Genomic DNA, 16,837 nt, shown 5'->3' on the forward strand with positions numbered 1-16,837 from the left:
ATCAGATTGGAAACAGCACATGTGATAAACAGAACCATGTGTAAGCTAATAACTCAAGGACCGCTCTCGGGAGAAATGGACTCTGTGCCTCTTTACTGCGTGCCGGGCTGCCGTGCTCGAGACCTGTTTACTCTTTAATGCACTTTCCGTCCTTCCCTTGCTGTTACGAGAGACTACCCCATCTACTGTAATAAATTGCACCGGAGCACTTCCCCCCTTTTCCAATTTCTTCTAATTTTCTGGAATTTCAAAACCAGATAAAAGAGCTTGTGGGGTACAGCCATTATCATCTCGAATTATTACTTCCGCCCACTGCCATATGACTTACAGGGCCATGTCCCTGTCCAAAGGACAGAGTTCTCTACTCCATTGTTTTCGTGTACCCTGCTTGTGCCAGTGAGCTGTGAAGTGAACAAATGCCTGATAAAAGCCGAAGCCTTGAGACCCATCCCACAGTTCCACTATTGCCCCTTCCCTCTGCAGGTTCCAGCCAAGGGCTGCTCCTCCTGCCCGGAGCCCAGAATAATGAGCACCCCTGAGGCAGAACCGCACACAGCCTATTGCCGTCAGCACGCTGAAACGCGAGCAAAACATGCACCTTTCTTGGTACAAACCACTGAAGTACTTTGCTATCACAAGCTTGTAAAAGTTGACTAATCCACACAGTATCACTGCACATAAAATCAGAGAATAAGTTAATAAGCTAAGGCGCAAGATGGTCTTTGAGTGAACAGCGAGTTCTGATTCAGTTCCTTCCGTCCATCTCTCCCTGCACAGCACACATGCTGACTCTCCGTGTGACTGAGCTACGGGGTAGGTACCAGCTGCTATTATTTATAATTGTGACTTGTAGTCCCTTCATAGAAGTACCCATCCGCACCTTAATGTGTGACCCGTCAGCTACACAACTGGATGTTTGTTTTCCAAAGGGCTTAAAAGTGACTAGGAAAACAATTGGAATGGAATGTGTCTATTGCACAACCGGCATCTGTGTACATAGAATAAACCAATACACTTTGCCAGATGTATATTGAAATCACTTTTGCAATCCAAAATCTGAATTTTAAAAAATATTGTGCTTACACTACGAAGTAAATAAGTCTCTTCATAACCAAAAAAAACAAAATGTTTCTGATGGCTTTCTCCACCAACCCCTTACCTTCTGTAGACCCTTTTACATGAAGGCGCTTGTTGAGTTCATCCAATTTGTTCTTCATGTTCGAGAACCAGAAAAAGAAAGAGAAAAGAAAACGAATTAGAAATGTCCTTCTTTCCTGTACCCTTGTCTCCACTTAGTAGCCTGCTAAATTCAAAACAAGATCCTAAACGCCATCAATATTGTAAACTCTGTAGAGGAATCACTGTTTTATCTCAAACTGACATCCACTTCCTAGTGGTTCCTGGTTCTTTAATCTTTCCATGACTTCGTTTCCTTTTCTGAAAACCGAGTAATCATGGTGCCAACCTCTCATGCTGGTAATGATGATTATTTGGGCATATATATGTAAATTAATTAGAACAGTGCCTCAACATTTCAGGGTAATCTCCAGGTACATTAAAGTGATTTCTAAATGAATTTATGGAATAACTTTTTCTAAAATTGAAAAGGTAATGACTCAGCAATTCTTAAAAGTAATGACTCAGCAACCACTGTATATCCTGGAGACATATCTAGAATATGTATACAAGAAGACATCTGCACCCCTTGGCTGGTGTGGCTCAGTGGATTAAGTGTCAGCCTGCAAAACAAATAGTTGCCAGTTCACTTCCCAGTCAGGGTACATGCCTGGGTTGTGGGCCAGGTCCCCAGTGGGGGTGTGTGAGAGGCAACCACACATTGATGTTTTTCTACCTCTCTTTCTCTCTCACTTCTCCTCTCTAGAGAAATAAATAAATAAAATCTTTTTAAAAAGAAGACATTTGCAATAATGTTTATTGTAGCAGTGTTGGAGGAGCTAACAACTGGAAATTACCAAATGCTCTTAAATGAGAGAATGAATAAAATGACTATGATATATTTTTTCAATTAAATACTAACTATTGAAAGTAAAAGTGGGTGAGCTAAAACTCTATGTATTAACATGCATAAATCTCAAAAAAACACGATGATGAACAATATGAGTTCAGGACACATTTAATTTAAAAATTAATAGCACATAAAAATCATAATACGCAAAGCTATACTATAGGTTATTTGGGGGAACTATACTAAAGGTTAATTAATACATCAGTTAAGACATGCAGGTGTCTAGGATAGAAGTCCAGAGCCCCCATGAGAAGTGTACACTGTATTCAGGATACGAGTTCCTCAGGAATAGGGAGGAAGAAGCGCAATGGCGGGCAGGAAGGTATTCTCGGAGTTTCCACGGAATCTCTTAAGTTTTCTTTCTCGTGATGTGTGTTTTGAGGCAGTCGTTTTATTAATCCCTGTACTTTTTTGTTATGTGTGGGGGGGAGTGTTTTGCTTGTTGGTTTGGTTTTTGTGTTCCTTTTTAAGAAAAGGAAGGTAGTCTTTTGGAGAAACCCATAGACAAAATAAAGACAATCCATCATTCCTCTAACATATCCACAGTGTTTCTTGTTCTCTAGAAGAACGATAATTCAGAAAACAAGATACAACTAATAGATTCCTCTAACACTATCTTTGGAATCCACTTCGAAAACCACTTCCTGTTGACTTTGGCAAAGCAAATTCTCCAGCTGAGGTCTGAGAGTAATTACCCTCATTGGCCCTAGACAGGAGCAAAAGTAAGAAGGACAAGAAAGGGAGGTGGGGATGAAGGGCAAACTGAGTTCCTCTGGTGGTGAGCTTCCCAAACCGTGGTTCCCAGGCCCCTAATAATTCTGGAAGGTAGCAATGATAGGGAATAGGGATGGGACACTAGAAGAACTATTTTACATTTCTTAAAGGTATAATAGAACAATCACAGCTTTACCCATAATAAAACCACACATGCACAAATAATCTATTTCTTTGCTTTGTGTTGGAATCATACCAACTCAGTGTGGTAATCCCATTATTTCTTGTGGTCAGAAGCACTGATTGGCAACTATAAAGGTCTTTGATGAACAAATTATTGCTTAACACAAGTAGTTTGTTTGGAATTCAAAACTGCGCAAACAGAATGTGCCGAGTAGCCCCTGTGTGCACCACCCCCACCCCCACCCGTGCCATACCCTTCCCTACTCACTCTGGGCCCTGAGCAACTGACCTCTCAGAACAGCATCAAAATAAGCAAAACCACAAGCTTGCCCTCGGGCTTCCTGTGGGGTTTCACCAATAGGAGGCACCAGCAGGAAATGAAAGGAAAGACAACAGGGGTGTGTACTCCTCCAGCTTCCTCCCAAAAGGTGATGGGGTATTGGCTGGACCTATCTACCACATTGCACAGGTCCTTCCTACATACCTCTCCATTTTCTCATAACCGCTCCCTCCCGCTATTGTTTGGGCTCAGGACCGGCCCCTGTGTAGCCCCATGGTGCACCACCACCCCTCCGTGACATCCTCCTACCCTGCTCAGCCTGTATTGATAGTCCTCTCATTAAACATGACAGAAACGGTCCCTTTAAACTCTCTTTAAAAACCCCTCCTGCATGGACCATCTGTTTCCTATTGGGACCCTGACTGATGAACACACGATCCAGGCTGAAAAGAAGAAAGTCTTTGGTTAGGAATTCTGAACGCACAAAAAACATCACAAATTCTGCTTTCTGCCCATCCATTTCTACACCTGCGCTATCCACCGTGGTAGCCACAAGCCACAGACGGCTCTTTCAACATAAATGATGACATTAGACGAAATTAAAAACTCAATTCCGAGTGCTCAAAAGCCACATCTGGCCAGTGGTTACCATTCTGAACGGCACAGATACCGACCACTTACACAGATCACAGGAAGTTCCAGGGGGCGGCACCGCTTTATGCCCAACAACCTCCTCCAGGAAAAACGTAAAGATTCTTTTTACCTTTGGCTCTACCTTATCATCACAGGTGCAGCCCAGGTCGAAATCAGACTGCAGGTACATGATCCCTGGGTAACTGGGCCTGGTGACTTCCTCCGGCATGGTGGGCCTGAAGGTGTTCGTACGCAGCAGGTGATTCAGACTTCCGTGCGTCCCATTGTTAGGAGCTGGCTTCAATCCCAGGAGATCTGATGAGAAGAAAAAGATGCTACGTGGTTCATAAATATTTTTTGATAAGACTATGTTGAGAGCCAAAACCATTCACCTTCTAAGGGTCTGAAAACTCTGAACACAACCGAGAACCGGATAAAACCAACTTCAGAGAGGAGGCACGCCCTTCTCACTCCCTGAAGCATTCTAGCCTGACCACGTCTCACCACGGCTTTCGGAAGCAGCGCGGGCATTGCTTGCTCATGGAGAGAGACAGACCCACAGAGAAAAAAAGGAAGGGACCCAAAGGCTATCGGTGTCATGCCTTTCTGCACCTCTGTGAAACTGTGGAACCCAAACTTTGAAATGAGCCTTATAGTCAATAAATAACCTCTGGCCTGCCCTCCAATGCACTCCGCAGAAATATGGGGACAAGAGCAGGCTTTGGCCCTGTGCCTCGAGGTGCCGCTGTGAAATGAACAGGCTGATTTCATAGCCAGTGAACGGTTGCCAAGCAGGCGCACAGTGCCTTGCCTAAGCCGAGAGGCAGGGCAGGGGAGAGCTAGCAGCCAAGATGGGCAAAGAACCCAGGAGACCCGACTTTCAGACTCCCCCTCTAACCACCAGACTGGCACTCCCTGACTAAATAGGAAAAGTTGTCCTCATTCAGCAACGAGAAGTTCAAGGAAGAAAAATAATTAGGAGCACATAAATAGCTGGCCAGGATGCAAGCTGGCAACATTTGAACAGGACTGCAAGACGAGAGATGGAGGTGGGAGAAAGCTCTGTGCCGAACTCTTGCTTCACCGGGTCTCTGACCGGTGGTGTCAAACTGCAGTGCTATATTGGATCAGCCCAAGGCTGCCAACAGCAACACTGTGAAAACTCCTCATTAGTCAACTGGTGGAGGAAGACAAAGAATCCATAGAAGGGAATGATATTCTGTTCTTCGAACCGATCGGCAAGTTACAATATTTTTTTTTGCAGGGGGATGAGGTGGTCCCAGAAAAAAGACACCTCATTTCTTTCTCTGACATGGAGGAAGTTCCTTTGTTTGTTAAGTCAAGATTGGTGCTTCGTTGGTGTTGACTAATAAGTGACTTACCGCACATAACATTGTAAAGTTCGATGTTTTCAAATGGAGGCACCTTGGTCTTGTACTTAAATGTCGGGCCATAACCTACGAAAACAGTCTTCCAAAGATAAGAAAACATAAATGATTAGACATTGCTGATATTCTGTACGTCCTTTCCCCTGTTTATGAAGACCGTGTAACTCCACTCACACCACCACCGCCCACCCCTCCTGGGATCCACGAAAACACGTTCTCAGCCCCCATACCTGCATGCTGTTGACCTTGTTATCAAATCCATGGTCTCCCTGGAAGAAACATTTTCCCGATGGTTTCTTATAAACATCCAAAGGTTTCCTACATCGAAACAATTGCATAATCAGTCAGGATTTCACATGATATCACTGTGATAAAGAGCCAATTTCAATGCTCGAAGAATCTCTAAGAAGAAGTTTCACAAGTGTATTTATTTCTATTTTAATTGCATCAGTCCTGTGGGCATGAAAAGATGATGCTGTTCATGTCTCCCAAGTGCCTTTGCTTTGACCATGAGCCCAGGGCAAATGAGGGCCTCTGAACAGAAGCCACGGTGCCCTCCTTGTACCTCGTGCCTGCGTAAAGAAAAGCACCAATAGTAGGCGATGTCCTGTCTGCCCGTGAGCTTCAGCTCCGAGATCATTAGGTTCTCCACTCTAGGGCCGCATTCACGAGTTCATTTCTATATACACTCCCTAGGCTCAATGTCAAACCCATAGTAGGCACTTTTTAAACACACGATGTTTAGTCAATGAATGGAGATCTGTGTTCTATAAAAATGTTGCCTACAACTTTACCTATGATATGAAACAACTGAAGATTATAGCTGAGTGGTAAGCTTAACAGAAACACTGACATATCTAACAAAAGCCCAGCCTCCCCCAGATCATTATCTCAATAAGAAATAGAAAATAGCGACCTCTCTCTACACATCAATACCACTTGACTTTCTCTGTGACAAGAAGATGCCTTTTGTTGAAGTGTTACATAGCACTTTTCCAAAAACTTTCATGTTATTAATACAAATATTTCCTAAGTACCTATAGTGTACATCGCACAGAAGTAAAGTGCTTAGGGAAAGATAAAGAAATTAATCATTAGGATCCTCACCCTTAGGAAAAGTAATTTCAGCTTGAGTGAATAAAATACGCACATATAATAATCCAACCACGCAGCAGTTTAAAAGGTTTACTGCTAATTAAAATCTCTGGCTTTGGTCTATGCTAATTTGCTCGACTATCATCATCCTGCATTTCGCTTCCACCCCACAACCAGGCTTACTTCACCCGAACCTGCCAGCTGCACCAAATACGCGTTCTCACACAGCAGTGTGCCTGCAGAGGACACCCTTGACCAAGCCGTCTGGTCACATCTCTGTGACTTTTCCATGAAGACTCCCCATGTCCGTTCTGAGGGATTTCAATAACTTCTGGCCTTCCCACACCTCAGTCCCTAACCCTACCACATCTGACACTGTGTGCCTCCGACAACAGCAGGACATTTAGACGTTTGTCGTGCATCTCTCCATATGCTCTGTACTGACACAAGTTCCTAGAGCATGGATGTTTTCTCATCATTTTCTCTCCCTGGAAAACTCATTAAAGGACCAGCTACAGTACGTATAGAAGCTGTTTGGTTATCATTACATGCGAATGCTCAACATTTCCTTAAGGAGGAAGTCAGAATAAGAGCAAGTGGGTGCTGGGGGGAGGGGGTATAAGGGGACTAAATGGTAATGGAAAAAATACAATAAAGATTACATTTTTAAGGAGAGTGAGTGGGAAGGGGCTACTGCCAAGACTGGGTGAAAATGGATAAACTTAAAAAATGATCAACTTTTTGGAAGTGATTAGAGCTTCCAGAGGACACATTCTACCAAAAATTCAAGAGCAAGAAACAGCCTCTTTGATTCTGGAGTCTTTTTGTAGTTCAAGAAAAGATGAACGGTGATATTTAATGCCACATAAAGCATGCCCACAGTAACAGAGGTGTTCATCTTGAACAACGTTTTCTCAACTCCCCTATAAACACGGCTACAGGCTAAGTCTTGTTAACTGAGACCAAAGCAGTTTGGGGTGGTAGAGCAGTGTCCCCGTCACACGTCAGACTTACTCAAGTAAGAAGAACAGAGGCTAGGATGCAAATTCAAAAACTGAATAGGAGAGGGACCCAGAGAGACACCGAGATGCCGAGATGCAGGAAATAGAAATGTATTGTCTCAGCGCTAACTGTGTATCTAACCTACAAAACCTTCAGGAACAGTGAGATTTCCAACCAAGATTCCTTCTTACGACAGCTGAGGACCTTGTAGACCTGCCAGGTGCTGGAGAGCTGGATCTGAAGATGAGAAACAGGGCCAGCCAACCCCAAGTTACCTTGCAACATGCCACCTGCGTTCCACCAACAAATGGATGTCCTCGATTCTTCTGTTGTTGGCATAGTGCAAGCGCTTGGGAAGGTGCTGTTTCATGTAAGGCTTAAAGTGCTGATCTGGTTTTTTACACTGAAATATAAATGGGAATTGGACTTCAGATGGAGTGTCTTCCAGGGAAAAAAAAAAAAGCTTTGATAGTCTCTAGAAAGCTGAAGGAAGTTTTAAGCCAAAGAAAAAGTTGTTAGTGAGTAAATGGAATTTGTTACCCCTCTATCAAACAGGTTCAAAGAGGATTAGATAACTTTGGAGATGGGAGGTCAGCGGAGGGGAGTAAGGAATTTTTAAGATAAATTCCTGACTCATGTGACCATCACTTGGAGCCATTCAGGCCCCGAGGTCTTTCCCAACAGCTTTGAGTCAAGGGGTGGGACGGAGGAAGGAAAGGGAGGAGCACCCTTGTTTGGGCTGCAGTGATTACATCCTCGTGTGCTTTTAAGGTCTTTGTCCTGGGTGGGGGAGTGACGGAGCAGGGTGGTGGGCAGATCTGGCTCAGAGAGAGTAAGGATTTGTTTAATCTTGCACGAATACTTTTCAGTACTAACGGAAAGATCAAATACGGTCAGTTTGTATCCCTGCCAAGACCATTAGGGAGCTTGCAGCTGTCTCCAGGCCAGGAGTTTTGAAAGCTCTCAGGGGAACAAACATGCAGGATGCAGGGCAATGGGGAAATCACTCCTCCCGCCCCGCCCCACGGGGGTGGTGAACGCGGGAGGTGAGCGAGTGGAAGCTGCCCCAAGGGCAGAGGCCTGGTGGCTTGCGGTACTCACCGTGAGATTAGCAATGATGGCTTTAGGGTCATCTGTCCAAAGAGAGGAGAGAAATCTCAAAAGACATGACAATAATCAATGAAAGAAATCATTTTTTGCAGCAAGAGACTCCATTTTTCCTAGTCCCTCTCAGAAGGGCCATTACATTAGTTTTGTTTAAAATGTCTTTAAATTGTGTGTGGGCACTTCCTATTTCAGTAAGGGAAAAGCAGTTAAATAAATGAGTGGAACAATTCATACAGTAAATATCCCTGCTGAGACTCAGTCTCCTCTGCTGAGAGGGAACCCCTCCTTCCAGAGCACCACCAACCGCTGTCCGAATTGCTTCGTTCAGTTGCGTCAAAGGGTCCAACGTGGTCCCTCTGGAGGCTGGATTTAGTTTATTCGCAGTTTAACATCAGGAACTAAACTGGGCATTTGGGGCTTTTCGTGTGACTTCCTCTTTATCTGTAGATCTTTAAACAAGTTCTCATCCACTTCAGAATGAATGCCTGATCCATCGAGTTACATCTTCTGAAGGCGGTGTTGTTTCCCTGGTAATATCACTGGTCTAATTACATAGGTAGCTGCCCCTTCCAGCCACAGACACGCACATGCACGCACCTCCTCTATTTTCACTACCAGCAAACAAAGGATATTTTAGTCAATGCCCCGAACTAGCTAAAAGCAAAACTATGTAAATGATGGCTGTGTATAAACTGCTGACAGGATTATATTATCTGAAGGTCCCCTTTGGGGGGACGTGGGGAGAAAGAGGAGATTGTAGGTTGGTTGGACTTTGTTTTGTTTTCAAAAAATTTGCTTTAGTATGTTATTATAGAATCAGCAGAAAAGGACAGTGGAGTTCAGGAGAGATACCAACTGTCACGACGCAGCCCTCCCTAGAACAGAAGCACCGGTGAAACGGGTCACGCCTGTGTCATTTCCTGCCAGATCCCAGGGCCTGTGCATAGTAGGCACTCACTCAGTAAACATTTGTTAATAAGGATAAAAAAATATTTGTTGCAAATGCACGAATAAGCTTGCCTTGTGGTATGAACACCCACAACTCAAGCACCATTTTTAGAATCTTAGTTCTAAAGCTATGAAATCCAAAGCTAAAATGTGGCTATGCTACCTACATTGCAGTTGAATTTTACTTGCATATTCTTATGGAAAGCAAATGAGTACGGTTTCATGCCGCGTAACAGGGTTTCCGTCAACGATGGACCGCATCTACGGCAGTGGTACTGTGCGTAGCCTGGGTGTGCGGGGGGCTAAGCCATCGAGGCCTGTGTGAGTGCACTCCGTGATGCCTGCACAATGGTGAAACCACCTAACAGTGCAGTCCTCAGACTGTCTCCCTGCTGTGAAGCTGCGCGTGACTGTGACCACGGGAGTAATAATGGTTTACCCCGACTGTGTCCCCACCATGTGCGCTCCATCTGTCAGAGCTTTGCAGGCACTTTGTCTCTGGTTGTTCGCAACAACCCTGGGAGACAGGTGCTGGAATCCTCACGCAGTCGATGGGTATTTAGGAGGTGGGGGCGCTGACGCACAGGGACCCTCATACGGACTGAGCAAGCTATGCTTTGAACCTCTTCACTCTGTGGCCTCCTAAACCACTGTCCTCAACGGGACGGGAGAAAGTTCATGTTCCTCGATCATGAAGGAAAACAAAGAGCATGGAAGTACCAAATGCCTGAGGCTGTGTTTCGGACCCCAATCCACCAGTTCTGGAGTACGGGGTCCTCGCCTGCTAACAGCTCTCACGGCCTGTGAGCGGAAGAGGCCCCCAGCACAGGAGTGGTTACGAGTCAGAGAATCTGGGTTTAAATCTTGGCTCCACCACTGACTAGCTGTCCTACTTGGAGCCAGTTTCTTCACCTCCTTCTGAGCCTTGACCTCTACTGTCTGGACAAGGCAATGGCAGGGGCCACACAGGGCCATGAGGAGGATGAAATAAGATGGTGCATGCGCCTAGCTACAACGGGGGTGACGCCAGGACATCATCGTCATAGCTAGCATTCACCTGGCGGTACTACGTGCTACCCACTAATCTAAGGGATAGGTATCTCTCATTTACTCTTCCCAACAATCCTTATTGGATAGACGAGGAAACTGAGGCAGAGAGTGTGGAAGCAGCTTTGCCCGGGGTCACCGTGAGCACCTGGCGGATCGGGGATTTCAGTCCAGACATCCCGTCACCACCGTCTGCGCGCACAGACGTCTCTCACAACATGAAGTCACATACACAAATAATCACATAACGATTTGGTAGTTATTACTTCTTCCCCCCAAAACAACCTCCCCATTGCTTTGACTGTGGTCCGAGGTACCTTTCAAAACAGATACGAGCTGTCTTGCCTGAGTCCCAAAATGCAAATACTAACTCAAGAAGGAGCTCGGTGACTTGCACCCTTTCTCTGAAAAGGGCCTGCCTGTCTCAAGTGATCGGAGAAGGGGGGATGTGGGGGACAGAAAGGACATAAAAAAAGGGAAGGCAGAAACACTGGTGTTTTGATTTCACAATGTTGCCTGGAGCTGACCTTGGAACGCCTCCCATTCGTGTTGACTCAGGCATGAAGTTTGGGAAAAACTTAACTTCCCAAAGCTTGATGCTTGATGCCAGTGGTTTCTTATTCTCAAGGCTAAAACCTCTAAAGGCATTTTTTTTTCAAAATGCAGCACGTCTCCAACAAAGCTCAGGGCTTCTCAAACAGCTAGATGGGCAGACCCTACAATATCTTAGTCCATAAATTTAAGTTCTTGTCAGTGGCATCTCAGAGCCTGAATGTGTAGAACTAAAGTGATAAGATTATTCTTGTTTCTAATGTTTTGAAGCAGCTACCACTTCCCAAGAGCTTGCTCATTTCTCCTCCTGGGTGCTGTCAATCACTTTTAAGATGAAGAGTCTCGGCCTGGCTGGCGTAGCTCAGTGGATTGAGCACAGGCTGTGAACCAAAGTGTTGCAGGTTCGATTCCTAGTCAGGGCACATGCCTGGGTTGCAGGCCACGGCCCCCAGCAACCCCACATTGATGTTTCTCTCTCTCTCTCTTTCTCCCTCCCTTCCCGCTCTAAAAATAAATAAATAAAATCTTTAAAAAAATAAAAAAAAAGATGAAGAGTCTCCTTCAACCAGACTTGGGGGAATGTTTAGGGCCCGAATGTGGTTTGCTAACCCCAGCATGAACTCCTGAGCTTCAGCTAAAGAGCGAGGCTCAACCTCTTGCTGAAAAGTCCTTCTCTTGTAAACGGAAGTTATGGTTTTATACACATGCCTCAAGTGGAGTATATTTTCTCCACGATAAAAACAAGCACAAATATTTATATAATGCTTCCACGTTCCAGGAACCACTCTAAGTAATATACAATGATTCATTTTCACAACAACCATACGCAGTACCTGTTACTATCAATCCCATTGTTCAGAGTGCAAAACTGAGGCTTAGAGTTTAAATGGCTGACCCATGGTCACTCAGCTAAGGAGCTGCGGAACTGGGATTTTTACCCAAGCATTCAGAGAAGCAGCAGAGTACACACCTGTCCCTACTCGAGAATATTACCACTGTAACAACGTAGTGTTTTAAGAATCGACTTACATTTAGCATTATTAGGTTTGGATCGAATTCTTCCTAGAGCTCCAGGCACTAAAATGATGTCGTCCACGTTCGTCAGGTAATTGCTCAAAAACTCAGTTCTCTCACATGTGACATCTTCCATTCCTGCAGGTAGGGGAGAAAAAAGGATTTTCAGAGGACCTTAACATTAAAATTTTAACCCAGCCCCTAAAGATAATATCCAGGCATCTCTTCGATTGGTTTTTAACAGCTTCGTGCAAGGATGTCTCTCTTTTGAGATTTCTTAGTTTGACATTACATTTTTTTTGATGCTTCTCTAAATGATCTTTTCACCAGACTTGGATTTAATATCATCTTGCAGCCCTAGAAGATTAAAAAGGCATCCTCTCTATTATCATTGTGTCCTTCAGCAAGAACATCAAGACAAAGGAAGTAACCACAATCTTTTTTTTTAATCTGTTTTCACAGTAATTATGAAAAAGATCTATTTTTTTCCCAGCTGGGGGTGGTCAAATAACTGGAATACATAGTTCCCTGTCTCTCTTACAAAATGGCATTTCCCTAGCTCTCTCTCTCTCTCTAATACATCTCCTGACTTGAGCACATAATCACCAGTCCTCACTCCGGCTCCACTGGTGGCCTTGGATGTTACTGACAACACAATACTGGCAGCAAGAGACGAGAAAGAAAAATGTCAGCCCCTGTGACCACCCAAACTGAAGAACAAAATAGCACTGAAAACAAGCTGTAAACAATGTAATCAGTCAAAACTGAAAGCTGGCAACTTAACGACCAAAAAAAAAAAAAAAAGAATCTAGGTAGGGGATTTTTTCAACCAACAAATCTCCCTCCTGCTCCAAGATTTGGTTCCATCTTGATCAATGTTTCAAATAAATAAATAAAAGCAAAAACAAACTCAAGTCTTACAGTCGTAGGCCCTGGAGGCTGGTAGGGACCTTTATTATCATTTCAGAATTTATGAGCCGACGTGGAGCCCTGAAGGTTTAATGTATTGCTGTGCACAGTCCAATAGGTGCACATTCTCTAAGAGGGGAAAGTAAGGGATTCTATAAAGTACATTCTAAGGTTTTGGAATAAAACATTATAGCCCAGAGTGACCTGGATCTGCTAAAATTCAAACAGTCACCTTCTGGGATCCCATTTCCAGGCCCTTTCGTTTTTATAAACATATTGAAATGAAGAGAGAAGAAAACATAAACATATCCCAACACAGTACAAGGGTTCTATATTTTGCTTTTTCACATTTTTAAACATTCAGGAAGAAAAATACCAACAATAAACAGCTACTCTGTTCTTGTCCAATGTTAACCCAGGATGGGGAAGTTTACAAACACGTATTAAGAGAAGACTGGAAGGCTCTTCCATTTGTTCCACTTCCAGGAAGTCACTTACGCCGACCTTACAGCGAGCCAGCGCTCTTGCTTTCGAAGACCACAGGTGAAGTACTCCTGAAGCATCATCACCCTTCACCCTCCAGAGCAATTCCATGGAGGAGGCGTTAGTGCTCTCAATCTACAGATGAGAAGGCCGAGACTTGGAGAGGTCACCTAACGTACGCCACGTCCAGTGGTTCTTAAGTGGTGCAGTGCAACGTGAACTCCAGTGGAACTCACTCAAGCCCAGGCTCTGAAACACTAGACCACACTGCCTTTTTAAGTAAGAGATGCTATGGCATCCCAAAACCAGAGCAACCTACTCATCTCAGAAGCCTACACACTGGCAAGACAAGGTGTTAATAGATCCGAGATTTACAATGCTCCAGCATGTAACTCATTGAGACCCATCTACTTCTTAGACATCTGGCCCCAAAATGTAACTAAAAGCGCTTGATACTTCTGGGCAACTTCAATGGAATCAATTGTGTACCATGCTCCAGTCTCTGTCCTATCTGAAGCTCTTCAAACTTGTGGAGTATGATTTTGCAGAGGGTCACACTTAGTCCCTACAAAAGATCAAGTCAGTCCCACAACATTTTTTTAACCTTCTCAAAGATCATTTGGAACATTCTGGAAAGAAAACTTCAGGCCCAGAGCAGAGCTTTGACATGGGAAATTTGCCTGTCATTCATTTTTAACAGAACTACCAAAGAGTCAACCAATGTTCCTCCTCCAAACGCCCTCCTAGAGGAGAGCAGACCCATATTCCAGGATCGCTATTTCCGTTGGAAGGTTCTGGAATGCAGGAGGCACTCTGCAGAGCTCAGTCGGAGCACTTGTGAAATCAGAATGCTCTCTGAAGACCCCCTCTGGCCAGCCCTATCATCATATAATGTTTATGACATTCTTTTTTTTAAGATTTTATTTATTTATTTTTAGAGAGGGAAGGGAGGGAGAAAGAGAGAGAGAGAGAAACATCAATGTGTGGTTGCTGGGGGCCATGGCCTGCAACCCAGGCATGTGACCTGACTGGGAATCAAACCTGCGATGCTTTGGTTCGCAGCCCAAGCTCAATCCACTGAGCTACACCAGCCAGGGCATGTTTATGACATTCTTGATCACCTCAAGAACGGGCCCGTGCATTTTTCTACTCTGTACAGTGATTTAGAAAACCTGCGTCCTAAACTGCTTCTTCCTCCCTCTCAACTGTCTTCTCTACTAAACTAAAGCAGGGTCCTCTGGTTGTTGTCTTGAATTCCTTCTGTGGGTGCAGGGGCATAGTTCTACTCATGTGCCCCCCATCACCCCACTTCTTTGACACGAAGAATCCTATGTCTCTGCCTCCTTATCATGTTTAGATTTCTTTTTTAGTCTCATAAACCCTGTGGGCTCCTTTCAGGGATGTGGCTATCAGGAATGAGGTCTTATCATCTAATAACTCACATTCACAGAGGAAGCTATTCATAGAACAAGCAAATCATCTGCCACATGTTAATAAGAGATGGATTTCTGTAGGAAGCCTTTTCCTACAAAGACTAGGAAGATACAGGAAGTCCCTGGTTTTTGGTCAAAATGAACTCAGGGTCACTCCAGGTCATCTCATAGTGTGTAGTCATGGCTTGGTACCTTTCCCCATCTGGAAAAACAGAGACAGAGGTGAAGAACCCCACCTGGGATTCTCAGGGAAGAGGTGCCTCCCTTTCCACAGAACCGTCAGAAACGGTCTCTGGGCATCTCTCCGATCGTTAGCAAAGAAGAAACAAAGCTTTACCATGGTCCCCAACAAAGATGACGTTTACACAGCGATGCAGCTTCAGCTGTTTCAGTCCGTCCATTAATTGCCCCACTGTTTTGTCAATTTCCCTCAGAGGATTTGTCATCTGGAAAAAGAAGCAAATTAGTCCCTGCCAGTTTTTTTTTTCCTTTCAGTTTCTCATAGATCTTCTCCTCCTAGAACATTCTGGAAAGAAAACTTCAGGCCGAGAGGCAGAGCTTTGTCTAGGGAGATTTGCCTGCCATTCTTAATGGAAATCTAAGATAAGCACATTTATTTGTATTCTTCCAGAAGGATAAAATCTTCCTCCTCCAACTCCTTTCAAGATACTTTGATATAAAATATAAAAGAAATATTAAAAGCAATTCTTCTCTTTTTTTGGAGATAAAATGGCCTTTCTAAAATGTAACAATGTCCTTTAAACCCCAAAATTTTGAGAGCAGAAAGTCAGATGGATTGTTTAAGTCTGTTGTTCCCTAAGTGAAGTCACACTAGGCTTTGAATCACAGCAAGAAGATTTAGGCTTTGAACCACAGCAAGAAAATGGAGGCTCAGTGAATCAAAAACAAATTCTGAGCTTAAAAGTGACCTTCACTGGATGCTAAATGAGAACACCGCGAACACAATGCAATCCCTCTGATGTTCCAAGTACCTGTCAATGGCTGGGAATGACAGACTCTTAATAGAAGAACCTCTTCTGAGAAAAAAGCTACTGCCTCTCCATTGAGTCCCTTTGAAGCTGACTTCAAGGAAAATGAGAATCTCTAAGAGTCCTAACAAACAGAAGCGAACCACTAATCTTGATCTAGAAGATTTCTTATTCCGTTTAACAAAAACAACACCAAACCAAAACTTAGTTCTCTGAAGAAAACATTGCCAAAGCCCAAGAAGCATAACCCATCTCTTATTTGCTTGTTTCAAATGGAAGCGTCTAACAGCACAAATGCTTTCGCATAGTAGGGACCCACCCTTCACTTCATCTCTGTAGTGGAAAGATTTTTAAGAAATATCTCATCAGACAAAGACTTGACAGTACTTGGGAGGAATTTCACAATTCAGCTACAATTGCATACATGCACCCAAGATGACTGAGACGAGAACAGAAGGGATCTACATATTGTTTTTCGTCCAGACACATGATATTAGCTCCCATTAGCATCTTCTCAGATGACTTAAGACCTTCCCTCATATCGTGTCATCAGTAAAGTCCGTGGTAAGCTTGATTTTCTTCGGGGTGGAAGTCAGTATTTCAAATTCTGTCCCAAGGAAGAAGTCCCAAGTGCCAGTTTCAGAAAGGTGCATGCAGTGTAATCTGAAGGGAGTAACAGGTGGGGGACTAAGTGGTATTTGCTCCTGGAAAACCTTGCTCCTGGTCTCCTCTAAGACCTTTGACAGGATGAAGAAATACTGAACACCCAACACAGATCAACCCTTGACAATGACTTACTTTCCTTCACTAAACAAGAAAACGTAGCTAAAATCCTGAGCTCACCACTTAGTAGTCAGTTCAGACCATCATGAATGAGGTAGTGCCTGGGAGGTATCTGAAGGTTCTGAGGATAGTAACCTGCAGGTTATGAATGTACTGCGAAGACTAGGCATTACTCATTATCTCTATGGGTAACACACACACACACAACTCGATCAGCCCACTACTTCCTCTTTCTATAACCCAAAGTCCTT

The 16,837-nt window shown here is 44.0% G+C and overlaps 1 protein-coding gene across 3 annotated transcripts in view; it reads right to left on the reverse strand.

The window, feature by feature from the left end:
- Nucleotides 1–16,837, reverse strand: part of ENPP2 (ectonucleotide pyrophosphatase/phosphodiesterase 2) — a 95,394-nt gene that overhangs the window by 19,357 nt on the left and 59,200 nt on the right. For 2 of the 3 annotated variants that reach the window (XM_045861217.1, XM_045861215.1), the window contains exons 12-19: nt 15,152–15,260; nt 12,005–12,127; nt 8,423–8,454; nt 7,597–7,724; nt 5,455–5,542; nt 5,219–5,306; nt 3,967–4,151; nt 1,160–1,211 (exon numbers count right to left, since the gene is read on the reverse strand). In XM_045861217.1, coding sequence (XP_045717173.1) covers nt 1,160–1,211; nt 3,967–4,151; nt 5,219–5,306; nt 5,455–5,542; nt 7,597–7,724; nt 8,423–8,454; nt 12,005–12,127; nt 15,152–15,260 — 805 coding nt within the window. The remainder of the gene's footprint in view (nt 1–1,159; nt 1,212–3,966; nt 4,152–5,218; nt 5,307–5,454; nt 5,543–7,596; nt 7,725–8,422; nt 8,455–12,004; nt 12,128–15,151; nt 15,261–16,837) is intronic. The other variant, XM_045861216.1, reaches the window with a different exon arrangement.

The sequence above is a fragment of the Phyllostomus hastatus genome, unplaced genomic scaffold (assembly GCF_019186645.2).
Source record: "Phyllostomus hastatus isolate PE091 unplaced genomic scaffold, TTU_PhHast_1.1 phas_scaffold_21, whole genome shotgun sequence".
In the NCBI taxonomy this organism is placed as follows: Eukaryota; Metazoa; Chordata; class Mammalia; order Chiroptera; family Phyllostomidae; genus Phyllostomus; species Phyllostomus hastatus.